This window comes from Eucyclogobius newberryi, unplaced genomic scaffold (assembly GCF_026437365.1).
Source record: "Eucyclogobius newberryi isolate DKJ021-1_F unplaced genomic scaffold, fEucNew1.0.hap1 SCAF_21, whole genome shotgun sequence".
Classification (NCBI taxonomy): domain Eukaryota; kingdom Metazoa; phylum Chordata; class Actinopteri; order Gobiiformes; family Gobiidae; genus Eucyclogobius; species Eucyclogobius newberryi.
In genome coordinates this window covers 1,034,676-1,048,342 of record NW_027315846.1, presented here as the reverse complement: position 1 = coordinate 1,048,342, position 13,667 = coordinate 1,034,676, and the positions used below count along the sequence as shown (strand labels likewise).

Sequence of the window (13,667 nt, the reverse complement as noted above, 5' to 3'; positions counted from 1 at the left end):
AGTACATGTACATGTACATGTACATGTACACACACTGGTGTACTTACCTAAAGCAGATTTACTTGAATATTTCTCAGAGACTTGTTTGACTTTGTAAAGAGCGGCTTCCAACAGAGCAGGAAGCTCCTGAGTGTCCACCAGCTCCTGTGGACGAGAAGAAAGAAAGGATTCACCCAGAGGAAAGAGAGGATACACAGAGAGGAAAGAGAGGATTCACAGAGAGGAAAGAGAGGATTCACAGTGAGGAAAGAGAGGATACACAGAGAGGAAAGAGAGGATTCACCCAGAGGAAAGAGAGGATACACAGAGAGGAAAGAGAGGATTCACCAGAGAGGAAAGAAAGGATTCACAGAGAGGAAAGAGAGGATACACAGAGAGGAAAGAGAGGATTCACCAGAGAGGAAAGAGAGGATTCACAGAGAGGAAAGAGAGGATTCACAGTGAGGAAAGAGAGGATACACAGAGAGGAAAGAGAGGATTCACCCAGAGGAAAGAGAGGATACACAGAGAGGAAAGAGAGGATTCACCAGAGAGGAAAGAAAGGATTCACAGAGAGGAAAGAGAGGATACACAGAGAGGAAAGAGAGGATTCACCAGAGAGGAAAGAGAGGATTCACAGAGAGGAAAGAGAGGATTCACAGAGAGGAAAGAGAGGATACACAGAGAGGAAAGAGAGGATTCACAGAGAGGAAAGAGAGGATACACAGAGAGGAAAGAGAGGATTCACCAGAGAGGAAAGAGAGGATTCACAGAGAGGAAAGAGAGGATTCACAGAGAGGAAAGAGAGGATTCACAGAGAGGAAAGAGAGGATACACAGAGAGGAAAGAGAGGATTCACCAGAGAGGAAAGAGAGGATTCACAGAGAGGAAAGAGAGGATTCACAGAGAGGAAAGAGAGGATTCACAGAGAGGAAAGAGAGGATACACAGAGAGGAAAGAGAGGATTCACCCAGAGGAAAGAGAGGATACACAGAGAGGAAAGAGAGGATTCACCAGAGAGGAAAGAAATGATTCACAGAGAGGAAAGAGAGGATACACAGAGAGGAAAGAGAGGATTCACCAGAGAGGAAAGAGAGGATTCACAGAGAGGAAAGAGAGGATTCACAGAGAGGAAAGAGAGGATTCACCAGAGGAAAGAGAGGATACACAGAGAGGAAAGAGAGGATTCACAGAGAGGAAAGAGAGGATACACAGAGAGGAAAGAGAGGATTCACAGAGAGGAAAGAGAGGATTCACAGAGAGGAAAGAGAGGATTCACAGAGAGGAAAGAGAGGATTCACAGAGAGGAAAGAGAGGATACACAGAGAGGAAAGAGAGGATACATAGAGAGGAAAGAGAGGATTCACCAGAGAGGAAAGAAAGGATTCACAGAGAGGAAAGAGAGGATACACAGAGAGGAAAGAGAGGATTCACCAGAGAGGAAAGAGAGGATTCACAGAGAGGAAAGAGAGGATTCACAGAGAGGAAAGAGAGGATTCACCAGAGGAAAGAGAGGATACACAGAGAGGAAAGAGAGGATTCACAGAGAGGAAAGAGAGGATACACAGAGAGGAAAGAGAGGATTCACAGAGAGGAAAGAGAGGATTCACAGAGAGGAAAGAGAGGATTCACAGAGAGGAAAGAGAGGATTCACAGAGAGGAAAGAGAGGATACACAGAGAGGAAAGAGAGGATACATAGAGAGGAAAGAGAGGATTCACAGAGATAAGGGAGGATACACAGAGAGGAAAGAGAGGATTCACAGAGAGGAAAGAGAGGATTCACAGAGAGGAAAGAGAGGATTCACAGAGAGGAAAGAGAGGATTCACAGAGAGGAAAGAGAGGATACACAGAGAGGAAAGAGAGGATACACAGAGAGGAAAGAGAGGATTCACAGAGAGGAAAGAGAGGATACACAGAGAGGAAAGAGATGATTCACAGAGAGGAAAGAGAGGATTCACCAGAGGAAAGAGAGGATACACAGAGAGGAAAGAGAGGATTCACCCAGAGTAAAGAGAGGATACACAGAGAGGAAAGAGAGGATACACAGAGAGGAAAGAGAGGATTCACCAGAGAGGAAAGAGAGGATTCACAGAGAGGAAAGAGAGGATTCACAGAGAAGAAAGAGAGGATTCACAGAGAGGAAAGAGAGGATACACAGAGAGGAAAGAGAGGATTCACAGAGAGGAAAGAGAGGATACACAGAGAGGAAAGAGAGGATTCACAGAGAGGAAAGAGAGGATTCACCAGAGAGGAAAGAGAGGATACACAGAGAGGAAAGAGAGGATTCACAGAGAGGAAAGAGAGGATACACAGAGAGGAAAGAGAGGATTCACCAGAGAGGAAAGAGAGGATACACAGAGAGGAAAGAGAGGATTCACAGAGAGGAAAGAGAGGATTCACAGAGAGGAAAGAGAGGATTCACAGAGAGGAAAGAGAGGATTCACCAGAGGAAAGAGAGGATACACAGAGAGGAAAGAGAGGATTCACAGAGAGGAAAGAGAGGATACACAGAGAGGAAAGAGAGGATTCACAGAGAGGAAAGAGAGGATACACAGAGAGGAAAGAGAGGATTCACAGAGAGGAAAGAGAGGATTCACCAGAGAGGAAAGAGAGGATAAACCAGAGGAAAGAGGATTCACAGAGAGGAAAGAGAGGATTCACAGAGAGGAAAGAGAGGATTCACAGAGAGGAAAGAGAGGATTCACAGAGAGGAAAGAGAGGATTCACAGAGAGGAAAGAGAGGATTCACAGAGAGGAAAGAGAGGATACATAGAGAGGAAAGAGAGGATTCACCAGAGAGGAAAGAGAGGATACACAGAGAGGAAAGAGAGGATTCACAGAGAGGAAAGAGAGGATTCACAGAGAGGAAAGAGAGGATTCACAGAGAGGAAAGAGAGGATTCACAGAGAGGAAAGAGAGGATACACAGAGAGGAAAGAGAGGATTCACAGAGAGGAAAGAGAGGATACACAGAGAGGAAAGAGAGGATTCACCAGAGGAAAGAGAGGATACACAGAGAGGAAAGAGAGGATACACCAGAGGAAAGAGAGGATTCACAGAGAGGAAAGAGAGGATTCACAGAGAGGAAAGAGAGGATTCACAGAGAGGAAAGAGAGGATACACAGAGAGGAAAGAGAGGATTCACAGAGAGGAAAGAGAGGATACACAGAGAGGAAAGAGAGGATTCACCAGAGAGGAAAGAGAGGATTCACAGAGAGGAAAGAGAGGATTCACAGAGAGGAAAGAGAGGATACACAGAGAGGAAAGAGAGGATTCACCAGAGAGGAAAGAGAGGATTCACAGAGAGGAAAGAGAGGATTCACAGAGAGGAAAGAGAGGATTCACAGAGAGGAAAGAGAGGATACACAGAGAGGAAAGAGAGGATTCACCCAGAGGAAAGAGAGGATACACAGAGAGGAAAGAGAGGATTCACCAGAGAGGAAAGAAAGGATTCACAGAGAGGAAAGAGAGGATACACAGAGAGGAAAGAGAGGATTCACCAGAGAGGAAAGAGAGGATTCACAGAGAGGAAAGAGAGGATTCACAGAGAGGAAAGAGAGGATACACAGAGAGGAAAGAGAGGATACACAGAGAGGAAAGAGAGGATACACCAGAGGAAAGAGAGGATTCACAGAGAGGAAAGAGAGGATTCACAGAGAGGAAAGAGAGGATTCACAGAGAGGAAAGAGAGGATTCACAGAGAGGAAAGAGAGGATTCACCAGAGGAAAGAGGATTCAGCGAGAGGATTCACCGAATGGGTATATGTCCGAGTACTTGTGTATATGTCCGTGTACTTGGCCGTGTATTTGTGTATTTGTCCGTGTACTTGTGTACTCGTGTACTTGTGTACTTGTGTACTTGTGTATCAGACTCACGTGCCACTCCTGCAGCAGCAGCCTCACGCCCTCAGACGACACGTACGGCCTCTTCCACAGCCTCAGTTTTGTCCTGATCTGGGACAGAAGGTCCAGGACGCTGTGTTGGTGCTCGAGGTACTCCAGCTTTATACCGTGGTACTTTGCCGTCACCCGCACGCTCGTGAATCTGAGGGAAAAACACCAGGACTGTCAGAAGTACTGCGTTTTTCCGTCAAATGTACTGCGTTTTCCTGTCAAAAGTACTGCGTTTTACCGCCAAAGTACTGCGTTTTCCGGTCAAAAGTACTGCGTTTTACCTCCAAAAGTACTGCGTTTTCCAGTCAAAAGTACTGCGTTTTCCAGTCAAAAGTACTGCGTTTTCCGGTCAAAAGTACTGCGTTTTATCGCCAAAAGTACTGCGTTTTCCAGTCAAAAGTACTGCGTTTTCCAGTCAAAAGTACTGCGTTTTCTAGTCAAAAGTACTGCATTTTCCCATCAAAAGTACAGCATTTTACCGACAAAAGTACTGCGTTTTCAAGTCAAAAGTACTGCGTTTTCTAGTCAAAAGTACTGCATTTTCCCATCAAAAGTACTGCATTTTCCCATCAAAAGTACTGCATTTTCCCATCAAAAGTACTGCATTTTCCAGTCAAAAGTACTACGTTTTCCCGTCAAAAGTACTGCTTTTCCTCGTCAAAAGTACTGCGTTTTCACAGTCAAAAGTACTGCGTTTTCCAGTCAAAAGTACTGCGTTTTCACAGTCAAAAGTACTGCGTTTTCCAGTCAAAAGTACTGCGTTTTCACAGTCAAAAGTACTGCGTTTTCCAGTCAAAAGTACTGCGTTTTCACAGTCAAAAGTACTGCGTTTTCCAGTCAAAAGTACTGCGTTTTCACAGTCAAAAGTACTGCGTTTTCACAGTCAAAAGTACTGCATTTTCACAGTCAAAAGTACTGCGTTTTCACAGTTTTGCAGCGGCCAACACGGAGCTACAATAATCAGATCATCTCATTTAGAAATGGGTAATACATTTAAATTTAAATAATATTGTGAATGTTGTTTTTAAAACAACCTTTTCTTTTTTATTATTATTATTTATATCTACACAAATTATTTTTTTCCTTTTTTCGCTCCTTCTTTGCATAGGTCAGTTTTTTAATGTATGTTTTTGATATTTTGTGTTAAAAAATAAATTGTAATTTAAAAGAAAAAAATACAATAATAACAAATTTGTGATTTATAGTAAAAAATGCCAGAAAAAAAGCTGATAAAAAATTTAAACCGTCCAGACTCCGCCCAAACTCCGCCCCAAACTCTGCTCAAACTCCGCCCAAACTCTGCTCAAACTCCACCCCAAACTCTGCTCAAACTTCGCCCCAAACTCTGCTCAAACTCCGCCCAAACTCTGCTCAAACTCTGTCCAAACTCTGTCTCGACTCGACATCTCAGTAAAAACGCTCAGCATCTCTTGGACGATTGAACGTGGCAGAATCTGGACGTGGCGTCACCTTCTCTTGAGCTCGTCCATCTTGTCCGTTGGCACCAGAACGTTCCCGTAATCGTCCTGGTTCTGGAACGTCTGGAACGTCTTGAGCTGGTGCGGCATCTCCTCCAGAGACGCCTGAACAAAACCACATGTTTATTCTTTCTTTGTTTTAGTTCAGTTTAAGCTCAGGATGAAGGACACTGGGGGCCCGGGGCCCCACTTCAGGGACTTTACTGATCCACAAACGACAGGACGTGACACAGCGGCTCCAAAACACAATAAACACTTTTAAATAAGAATTATAAGTTTGTTTGTTTCAGTTTGTTTTTGTGCAGGTTTACAGCACTCACAATGAATTTATATCTTATATGAATATTCAGAAGTTCCGGACTGAACACGAAAATAAAATGAATAAAATAAATAAAATAAATAAAATAAATAAAATAAATAAAATAAATAAAATAAATAAAATAAATAAAATAAATAAAATAAATATAATTAATATAATTAATACAATTACATAAAAATTAATAAAAATTAATAAAATTAATAAAATTAATAAAATTAATAAAATTAATAAAAAATAATAGAATTAATAGAATTAATATAATTAATATAATCAATATAATTAATATAATTAATACAATTAAATACAAATAAATTAAAAATTAAATACAAATGAATTAGATACAAATAAATAAATGAGATGAATTAAATAATAAATTCACAGTGACCGCGTATCACTAAAAACCTCACTGAATGCATGAGATTGTGAAACGACCTGCGTAGAAAGCGTCATCGTGGGTTTTGTGTGTCCAGACAAAGCCTCACCCGGAGTATCTCCTGTTTCTCCCGGGCCTCCTCCGCCGTTCGCTCGTGGTCGTGCGGGTCTTTCTCGTCTTCGGCCAGGGCAGCCTCAGCGCGCAGCAGCCACTCGGACACGGCGTTCAGAGGCACGGGCAGCGACACGTCCAGCGCGATCCGGTACTCGCGCAGCTGTGGAGGAAGACAGGTGGGGTCAGTCCCTTGACCACGGCCTGACCGAGGCCTGACCACGGCCTGACCGAGGCCTGACCACGGCCTGACCGAGGCCTGACCACGGCCTGACCACGGCCTGACCACGGCCTGACCACGGCCTGACCGCTGCAGCTCGTTTCAGAAGAAGCCAAACATTATTTACTGTTCATTTTTATAGTGGATCAGTCACAGTTAGATGGTGAGAGAGCAGAAGATGCAGAGTAAAGAGTGAAATGGAGAAGAAGATGAAGAGAAAAGGGAGAAAAGAGTCAGACGGAGCAGACGATGAAGAGCAGAGGGTCAGACAGAAGATGAAGAGCAGAAGGTCAGTTAGAAGATGAAGAGCAGAAGATGAAGAGCAGAAGGTCAGTTAGAAGATGAAGAGCAGAGGGTCAGACAGAAGATGAAGAGCAGAGGGTCAGACAGAAGATGAAGAGCAGAAGATGAAGAGCAGAAGATGAAGAGCAGAAGGTCAGTTAGAAGATGAAGAGCAGAAGACGAAGAGCAGAAGGTCAGTTAGAAGATGAAGAGCAGAAGACGAAGAGCAGAAGATGAAGAGCAGAAGGTCAGTTAGAAGATGAAGAGCAGAAGACGAAGAGCAGAAGGTCAGTTAGAAGATGAAGAGCAGAAGACGAAGAGCAGAAGATGAAGAGCAGAAGGTCAGTTAGAAGATGAAGAGCAGAAGACGAAGAGCAGAAGATGAAGAGCAGAAGGTCAGTTAGAAGATGAAGAGCAGAAGACGAAGAGCAGAAGATGAAGAGCAGAAGGTCAGTTAGAAGATGAAGAGCAGAAGACGAAGAGCAGAAGATGAAGAGCAGAAGATGAAGAGCAGAGGGTCAGACAGAAGATGAAGAGCAGAAGATGAAGAGCAGAGGGTCAGACAGAAGATGAAGAGCAGAGGGTCAGACAGAAGATGAAGAGCAGAGGGTCAGACAGAAGATGAAGAGCAGAGGGTCAGACAGAAGATGAAGAGCAGAAGATGAAGAGCAGAAGATGAAGAGCAGAAGGTCAGTTAGAAGATGAAGAGCAGAAGACGAAGAGCAGAAGGTCAGTTAGAAGATGAAGAGCAGAAGACGAAGAGCAGAAGATGAAGAGCAGAAGACGAAGAGCAGAAGATGAAGAGCAGAAGGTCAGTTAGAAGATGAAGAGCAGAAGATGAAGAGCAGAGGGTCAGACAGAAGATGAAGAGCAGAGGGTCAGACAGAAGATGCAGAGGAGCAAAGCGACACCTTCTCCGTCACGGCGTCCCAGGCCTGCCTCAGGGCCCTCTGCTCGTCGCTGAGCTTGGGGGTCCGTCTCATGGCGGTCAGCAGTGGCATGATGGGACGCCTCTGCTCGTTGAAGGACACCAAGAAGGTCTGGATCACCTGAGAAGCACAAGGCCAGAGACGGGACGAGCTTTGATCAGACCTTCATTTCCGAACACTTCGAACACGTCTTTGTCCTGTTCTCCGACATGTCGAGGGTCTATGTTCTTACATGGTATCTCTCCGAGTAGGTCTCTCCCTCGGTGGAGTCCCAGCCCTCCAGGAGCTCGTCGTAGGCCTGGTTCAGCCAACACGTCACCTCCTGGGCCTTTTTGTCCGGAGTCACCTAAAACAAACGTGTCACAATCACGGAAACTACCAGAAGAATTAGATCTAACCTCTGAAAAGCTCCGGAATAAACCTCCATCTTCAATTCATATTCAGAAGGTCTTTTATCATGAAAACCGAGAGCACGTATGCCACGCTCCAGGTGCAGCCGCAGCGTCTTACATTCAACAATTTGCTGAATGTCCTTCCCTCTCTCATTCCCCTTTCACACCGTTCAATAAAGCCTCAGCCACAACCACTTAATTAAAAAAGCATCAAAGTATGTTTGCTTCTTCAGAAACTGTCCACACTTGAGATGTCAAAACTCGCCTTGGCAAACGTTGAAAAGCTGTCAAAAAGCGTCCGAGCTTCGTGGGAGGAGCCAAAGCGTCCCGGGGCCAATCGCCAGAGGTTATCGCCGCTCACATTTATGACAGCTTTTTCACTCGTGCCAAAGTCATTTTCATACGACACAAACGGAGTCATTTTCAGTCTGAGGTTTTGCGTTCACCAGCAAAATGATCAGATTCACACATTTGTCGAGTGTTTGACTAATATTGTTTAAAAATGACATATTGTGCTTTTCTCAGGTACAAAGTATTAAAGTTTAACATAAGCAGATCATTATTTTATATTTTGTTCATTGAAAACTGCAATATAGATTAAAAAAAGACACATTCTTCATTGTCCATTGACTTCCTGTTCAAAACCGCCGCGCCGATAAGCTCCGCCTCTTCATAGCGATAAGTCCCGCCTCTTCATGGTCGCATTTCACGGTAAAAAGCAGCATTTTGTCATTTACATTTATTCTTGAAAAGCGGCATCGTGACATTGTGACTTGTGTCTTAATCGTTCAAACGCTCACACCAAGTACGTGTAGGGATGTGGGCGGGGCTAGGGGGTGGGTGAAAACAGGACTTTTCTGAGCACAGGATCAACTCAAACAGGTCAAATACAACTTTCAGCAAACAAATGACGAAGAAACACCATCGTAATGAGAAACGCCGTCGTAATGAGATTAAAAGCTCATTAAAAGGTGATTTTTGCAGAAAATTTCACCTTTAAAATGTCCAAAAGTCGCAGAATAAACAGCGAGAATGACTAAACCAAACCTCTTATGAGAACAGAGCCGCAGACTGTGTGATTGTTACTGTTTATTAGCGGCGCAGATCGGCTGAGTCAAACAGCTGGGAGACAAATGCGGTTGTTTTGAGACGTTTTTGGCAGCGCTTTATGGTCATGAGATCGCGAGTTTTTTTGGCCGAGCACGAGGCGGAACAAGCCCCGACACTGAACCGCACCGGCCCGACAGGAATCCGGTGACGCCGCTTCGATTCACGGGAACAGAAACCTAAGGCTTGCGGCATTCGTTCTACGCAACGGCGACGTGAAAGCGGATTCTTATCGGCGAGAATCCGCGTCAAATAATCATGTCGCTGGAGATGCGATGTTATAGAAGGTGCAGGTTTTAAAGAGACAAGAACGCGGCAGAACAAAGACGTCCAGGGCTAAAGAAACGCAACAGAACGTCATGAGTTTGTCACGAGGTGTGGCGCTTCCAGAACACTCTTTAAACGACACATATTCCGGATTGTTTCTATTTTTATCGCTTTTTAAACTTGCTCTTGATCCTTTTCTTCTCATGCTGTAGAGCTTAAAATGATGTAAAAGTAACGGTACTTTAAATTGGGCATTCTCGCATCAAAGTCTGCATTAGCGCTCCATCTAGTGGCAGCGGAGGGAATTACCGCGAGGAAACGAAGGTGATTTGCGACATAAATGCTCAGAATGTGCCCGGTGACGAGTTATGGACTTAAAAAACGGCGCGGAAGACCTCCAGATCTGTACGTTTGACTTACAGAATGTGTGAAATTGTAAATGTTTTTATGAGACGTGGATTCAACTAAACACAACTCCAGCCGTGTGTTCGACGAGGGAACAACGTCGGAACATGAAGGACACGCTGCGTTACGTCAATCTGTTCTCGGACAACTGGACTCTCCTTTATCGATGACCTGAGAAGAGCTCAGCGTAGAGCCAACGCTTCTCCTGTGATCAGTCACCGTCTCTCACGTCTTCTCCTTTAAGTCCTGAGATCGTGTCAGAAACGGTGTCCAAACAAACAGCTGCGTCAAACTCTCTCCAACTCTCCGTTTTTCTCCTCCAATCGAAACGTCCGCCCTGGCCACTGACCGCTCCCTCACAACATCGTCCCGCCCTCTTTATCGAACTCTAGTGCCTCGTTCACGAAGCGATTCGGACTCGGCTCACTCTGGATCTCTGTAATAAACTCAAATCGTACGAGTTTTCGGGTGCGTCACACTCAAATGATCGGGACAAAAGCCGGGACAACGTACGCGGCTAACATCGGCTTCGACTTCGTAGCTTGACGGTTCATTTAAAAGTGGTTTATTCAGTTAAAGACGCCGCATCTATCATGTTTTGTCATGTAATAGAGTGAAATATCCAAAGCAGATCCTAGGGTCAAAATGAGACTGCCGCGTGCCGTCAGTTTTACAGCGTTTTCATCCTAACCGGCTAGTGCGCCATCAGTATGCTAGCTGTTGTTAGCATTGCCGAGATCGTGAACTCGTTTGAACTCTTGCTGCACGTGTTAAGAACGGGAGGAAAGTTTGGACCGTTTAAAACAAACCAGTTCTGTTTTTAGCCGTTTTAAGTCAGTAAACACCAGGTCGGCGCCGTTAAAGACCCGTCACCGTCTTTTCCACCGCCATGTGGACGTTTTGGTCGCTCTACATTTCCCCTGCTGGACGCTCGGACTGTGCCGCTATAAAACGGTGTGATATCCCTGAGCTACGTTGGGCATAGCGTGGACGTTCTCAGCACTTGGCTCCACAAACCTCCTGCAGCTCCACAAACCTCCTGCAGCTCCACAAACCTCCTGCAGCTCCACAAACCTCCTGCAGCTCCACACACCTCCTGCAGCTCCACAAACCTCCTGCAGCTCCACAAACCTCCTGCAGCTCCACAAACCTCCTGCAGCTCCACAAACCTCCTGCAGCTCCACAAACCTCCTGCAGCTCCACAAACCTCCTGCAGCTCCACACACCTCCTGCAGCTCCACACACCTCCTGCAGCTCCACAAACCTCCTGCAGCTCCACAAACCTCCTGCAGCTCCACAAACCTCCTGCAGCTCCACAAACCTCCTGCAGCTCCACAAACCTCCTGCAGCTCCACACACCTCCTGCAGCTCCACAAACCTCCTGCAGCTCCACAAACCTCCTGCAGCTCCACAAACCTCCTGCAGCTCCACAAACCTCCTGCAGCTCCACACACCTCCTGCAGCTCCACAAACCTCCTGCAGCTCCACAAACCTCCTGCAGCTCCACACACCTCCTGCAGCTCCACAAACCTCCTGCAGCTCCACACACCTCCTGCAACTCCACAAACCTCCTGCAGCTCCACAAACCTCCTGAAGCTCCACAAACCTCCTGCAGCTCCACAAACCTCCTGCAGCTCCACAAACCTCCTGCAGCTCCACACACCTCCTGCAGCTCCACAAACCTCCTGCAGCTCCACACACCTCCTGCAACTCCACAAACCTCCTGCAGCTCCACAAACCTCCTGCAGCTCCACAAACCTCCTGCAGCTCCACAAACCTCCTGAAGCTCCACAAACCTCCTGCAGCTCCACACACCTCCTGCAGCTCCACAAACCTCCTGCAGCTCCACAAACCTCCTGCAGCTCCACAAACCCCCTGCAGCTCAACCTCCTGCAGCTCCACAAACCTCCTGCAGCTCCACAAACCTCCTGCAGCTCCACAAACCTCCTGCAGCTCCACAAACCTCCTGCAGCTCCACAAACCTCCTGCAGCTCCACAAACCCCCTGCAGCTCCACAAACCTCCTGCAGCTCCACAAACCCCCTGCAGCTCCACAAACCTCCTGCAGCTCCACACACCTCCTGCAGCTCCACAAACCTCCTGCAGCTCCACAAACCCCCTGCAGCTCCACCTCCTGCAGCTCCACAAACCTCCTGCAGCTCCACAAACCCCCTGCAGCTCCACCTCCTGCAGCTCCACAAACCCCCTGCAGCTCCACCTCCTGCAGCTCCACACACCTCCTGCAGCTCCACAAACCTCCTGCAGCTCCACAAACCTCCTGCAGCTCCACAAACCTCCACGCCCGGCTCCGTTCTGAACCTGTTCGCTGAGCCGGCTGGACTCGTTCAGACGCATCCTTCGCTTTGATCTGCGGCGTGACCCGGAGGGAAACTTCCAATAACAACACCGATCATTTCATTCTCACTAAGCTACCGACCAGTGTTTTGATTTTTGGCTGTGCAAAATAAATAGTTATAAAATACAGATTGTGGCTGTGATGGAGGGCGTGGCTGGGTGTTTCATTGTGCTACGTGCCAACAGGGAATGCCCTTCTCAGCGGCGCCGATGGGCGGAGGCCACAGATTCACAAAGATATTGAGCAATCCCTGCCGACCGCGATTAACTTCAATTAAAGAATGATTTAGGTGTTGACTCGGTTTGAAGTCGAAAGGTTCACACGTTCTGTCCAAGTCATAATAACAAGCGTCATTCAAATACATGCAAAAGCCCAGGACCTTCTTGCTGTGAGGCGAGCGCTCATTATGCTACTGTAACAGTCACAGAGCTGCTCTGTGGTTTGGGCGGAGGCCAAAGGTGAAGCTCCCAAAACAAACACGGCAACGCCATATTTTGTTTTAGAAAACTGAGACAAAGAGACGCTTTGTGCGTTTGTGGAGACGAGACATGTTTGTGTCTCGACTGGAACAAACCAAAGTTTGATTTTGGTTTTGTGTTTTATTTTTAAACATTTTTGTAAACATAATATTTTTACAAAATTAGGTCAAATAATACAATAAGATTAAATGTTGTTAATTGTCTCAGGTGCAGATGTTTTGGGGTCCCGGCCTGAAAAGGGTGAGGACCCCTGGCCTGGTAAAGCCAGTGTCGGGCCCCAGAGCAATTAAACCAGGAACCGCCAGAGTAAAACCAATAAGAGAAGCACCATCTGTTTATGAATGGACCGGTCCCACTGGTCGTGCTCTGATGGGACTCATGGAACTCCACCACAAACTCTGTAACTCCTGTAACGCACGCCTGTAACAAACTCCTGTAACAAACTCCTGTAACAAACTCATGTAACAAACTCATGTAACAAACTCATGTAACAAACTTATGTAACAAACTCCTGTAACTCATGTTACTCCACCACAAACTCCTGTAACACCTGTAACTCCTGTAACTCCAGGACAAACTCCTGTAACTCCTGTAACTCATGTAACTCTACCACAAACTCCTGTAACACCTGTAACTCCTGTAACTCCAGGACAAACTCCTGTAACGCCTGTAACGCCTGTAACTCCTGTAACTCCAGGACAAACTCCTGTAACGCCTGTAACGCCTGTAACGCCTGTAACTCCTGTAACTCCAGGACAAACTCCTGTAACTCCTGTAACTCCAGTACAAACTCCTGTAACTCCTGTAACTCCTGTAACTCCAGGACAAACTCCTGTAACTCCTGTAACTCATGTAACTCCACCACAAACTCCTGTAACACCTGTAACTCCTGTAACTCCAGGACAAACTCCTATAACGCCTGTAACTCCTGTAACTCCTGTAACTCCAGGACAAACTCCTGTAACGCCTGTAACTCCTGTAACTCCTGTAACTCCAGGACAAACTCCTGTAACTCCGGTAACTCCAGGACAAACTCCTGTAACTCCTGTAACCCTTGTAACGCTTGTAAATCCTGT

At 46.2% G+C, this 13,667-nt stretch overlaps 1 protein-coding gene across 1 annotated transcript in view; it reads right to left on the bottom strand.

Annotated features, from left to right (window-relative positions):
• The window catches only part of LOC140370929 (uncharacterized), a 216,487-nt gene that overhangs the window by 169,966 nt on the left and 32,854 nt on the right, over positions 1-13,667 (bottom strand). The window contains exons 12-17 of the mRNA XM_072458217.1: positions 7,819-7,932; positions 7,569-7,706; positions 6,154-6,318; positions 5,345-5,457; positions 3,857-4,025; positions 48-144 (exon numbers count right to left, since the gene is read on the bottom strand). Coding sequence (XP_072314318.1) covers positions 48-144; positions 3,857-4,025; positions 5,345-5,457; positions 6,154-6,318; positions 7,569-7,706; positions 7,819-7,932 — 796 coding nt within the window. The remainder of the gene's footprint in view (positions 1-47; positions 145-3,856; positions 4,026-5,344; positions 5,458-6,153; positions 6,319-7,568; positions 7,707-7,818; positions 7,933-13,667) is intronic.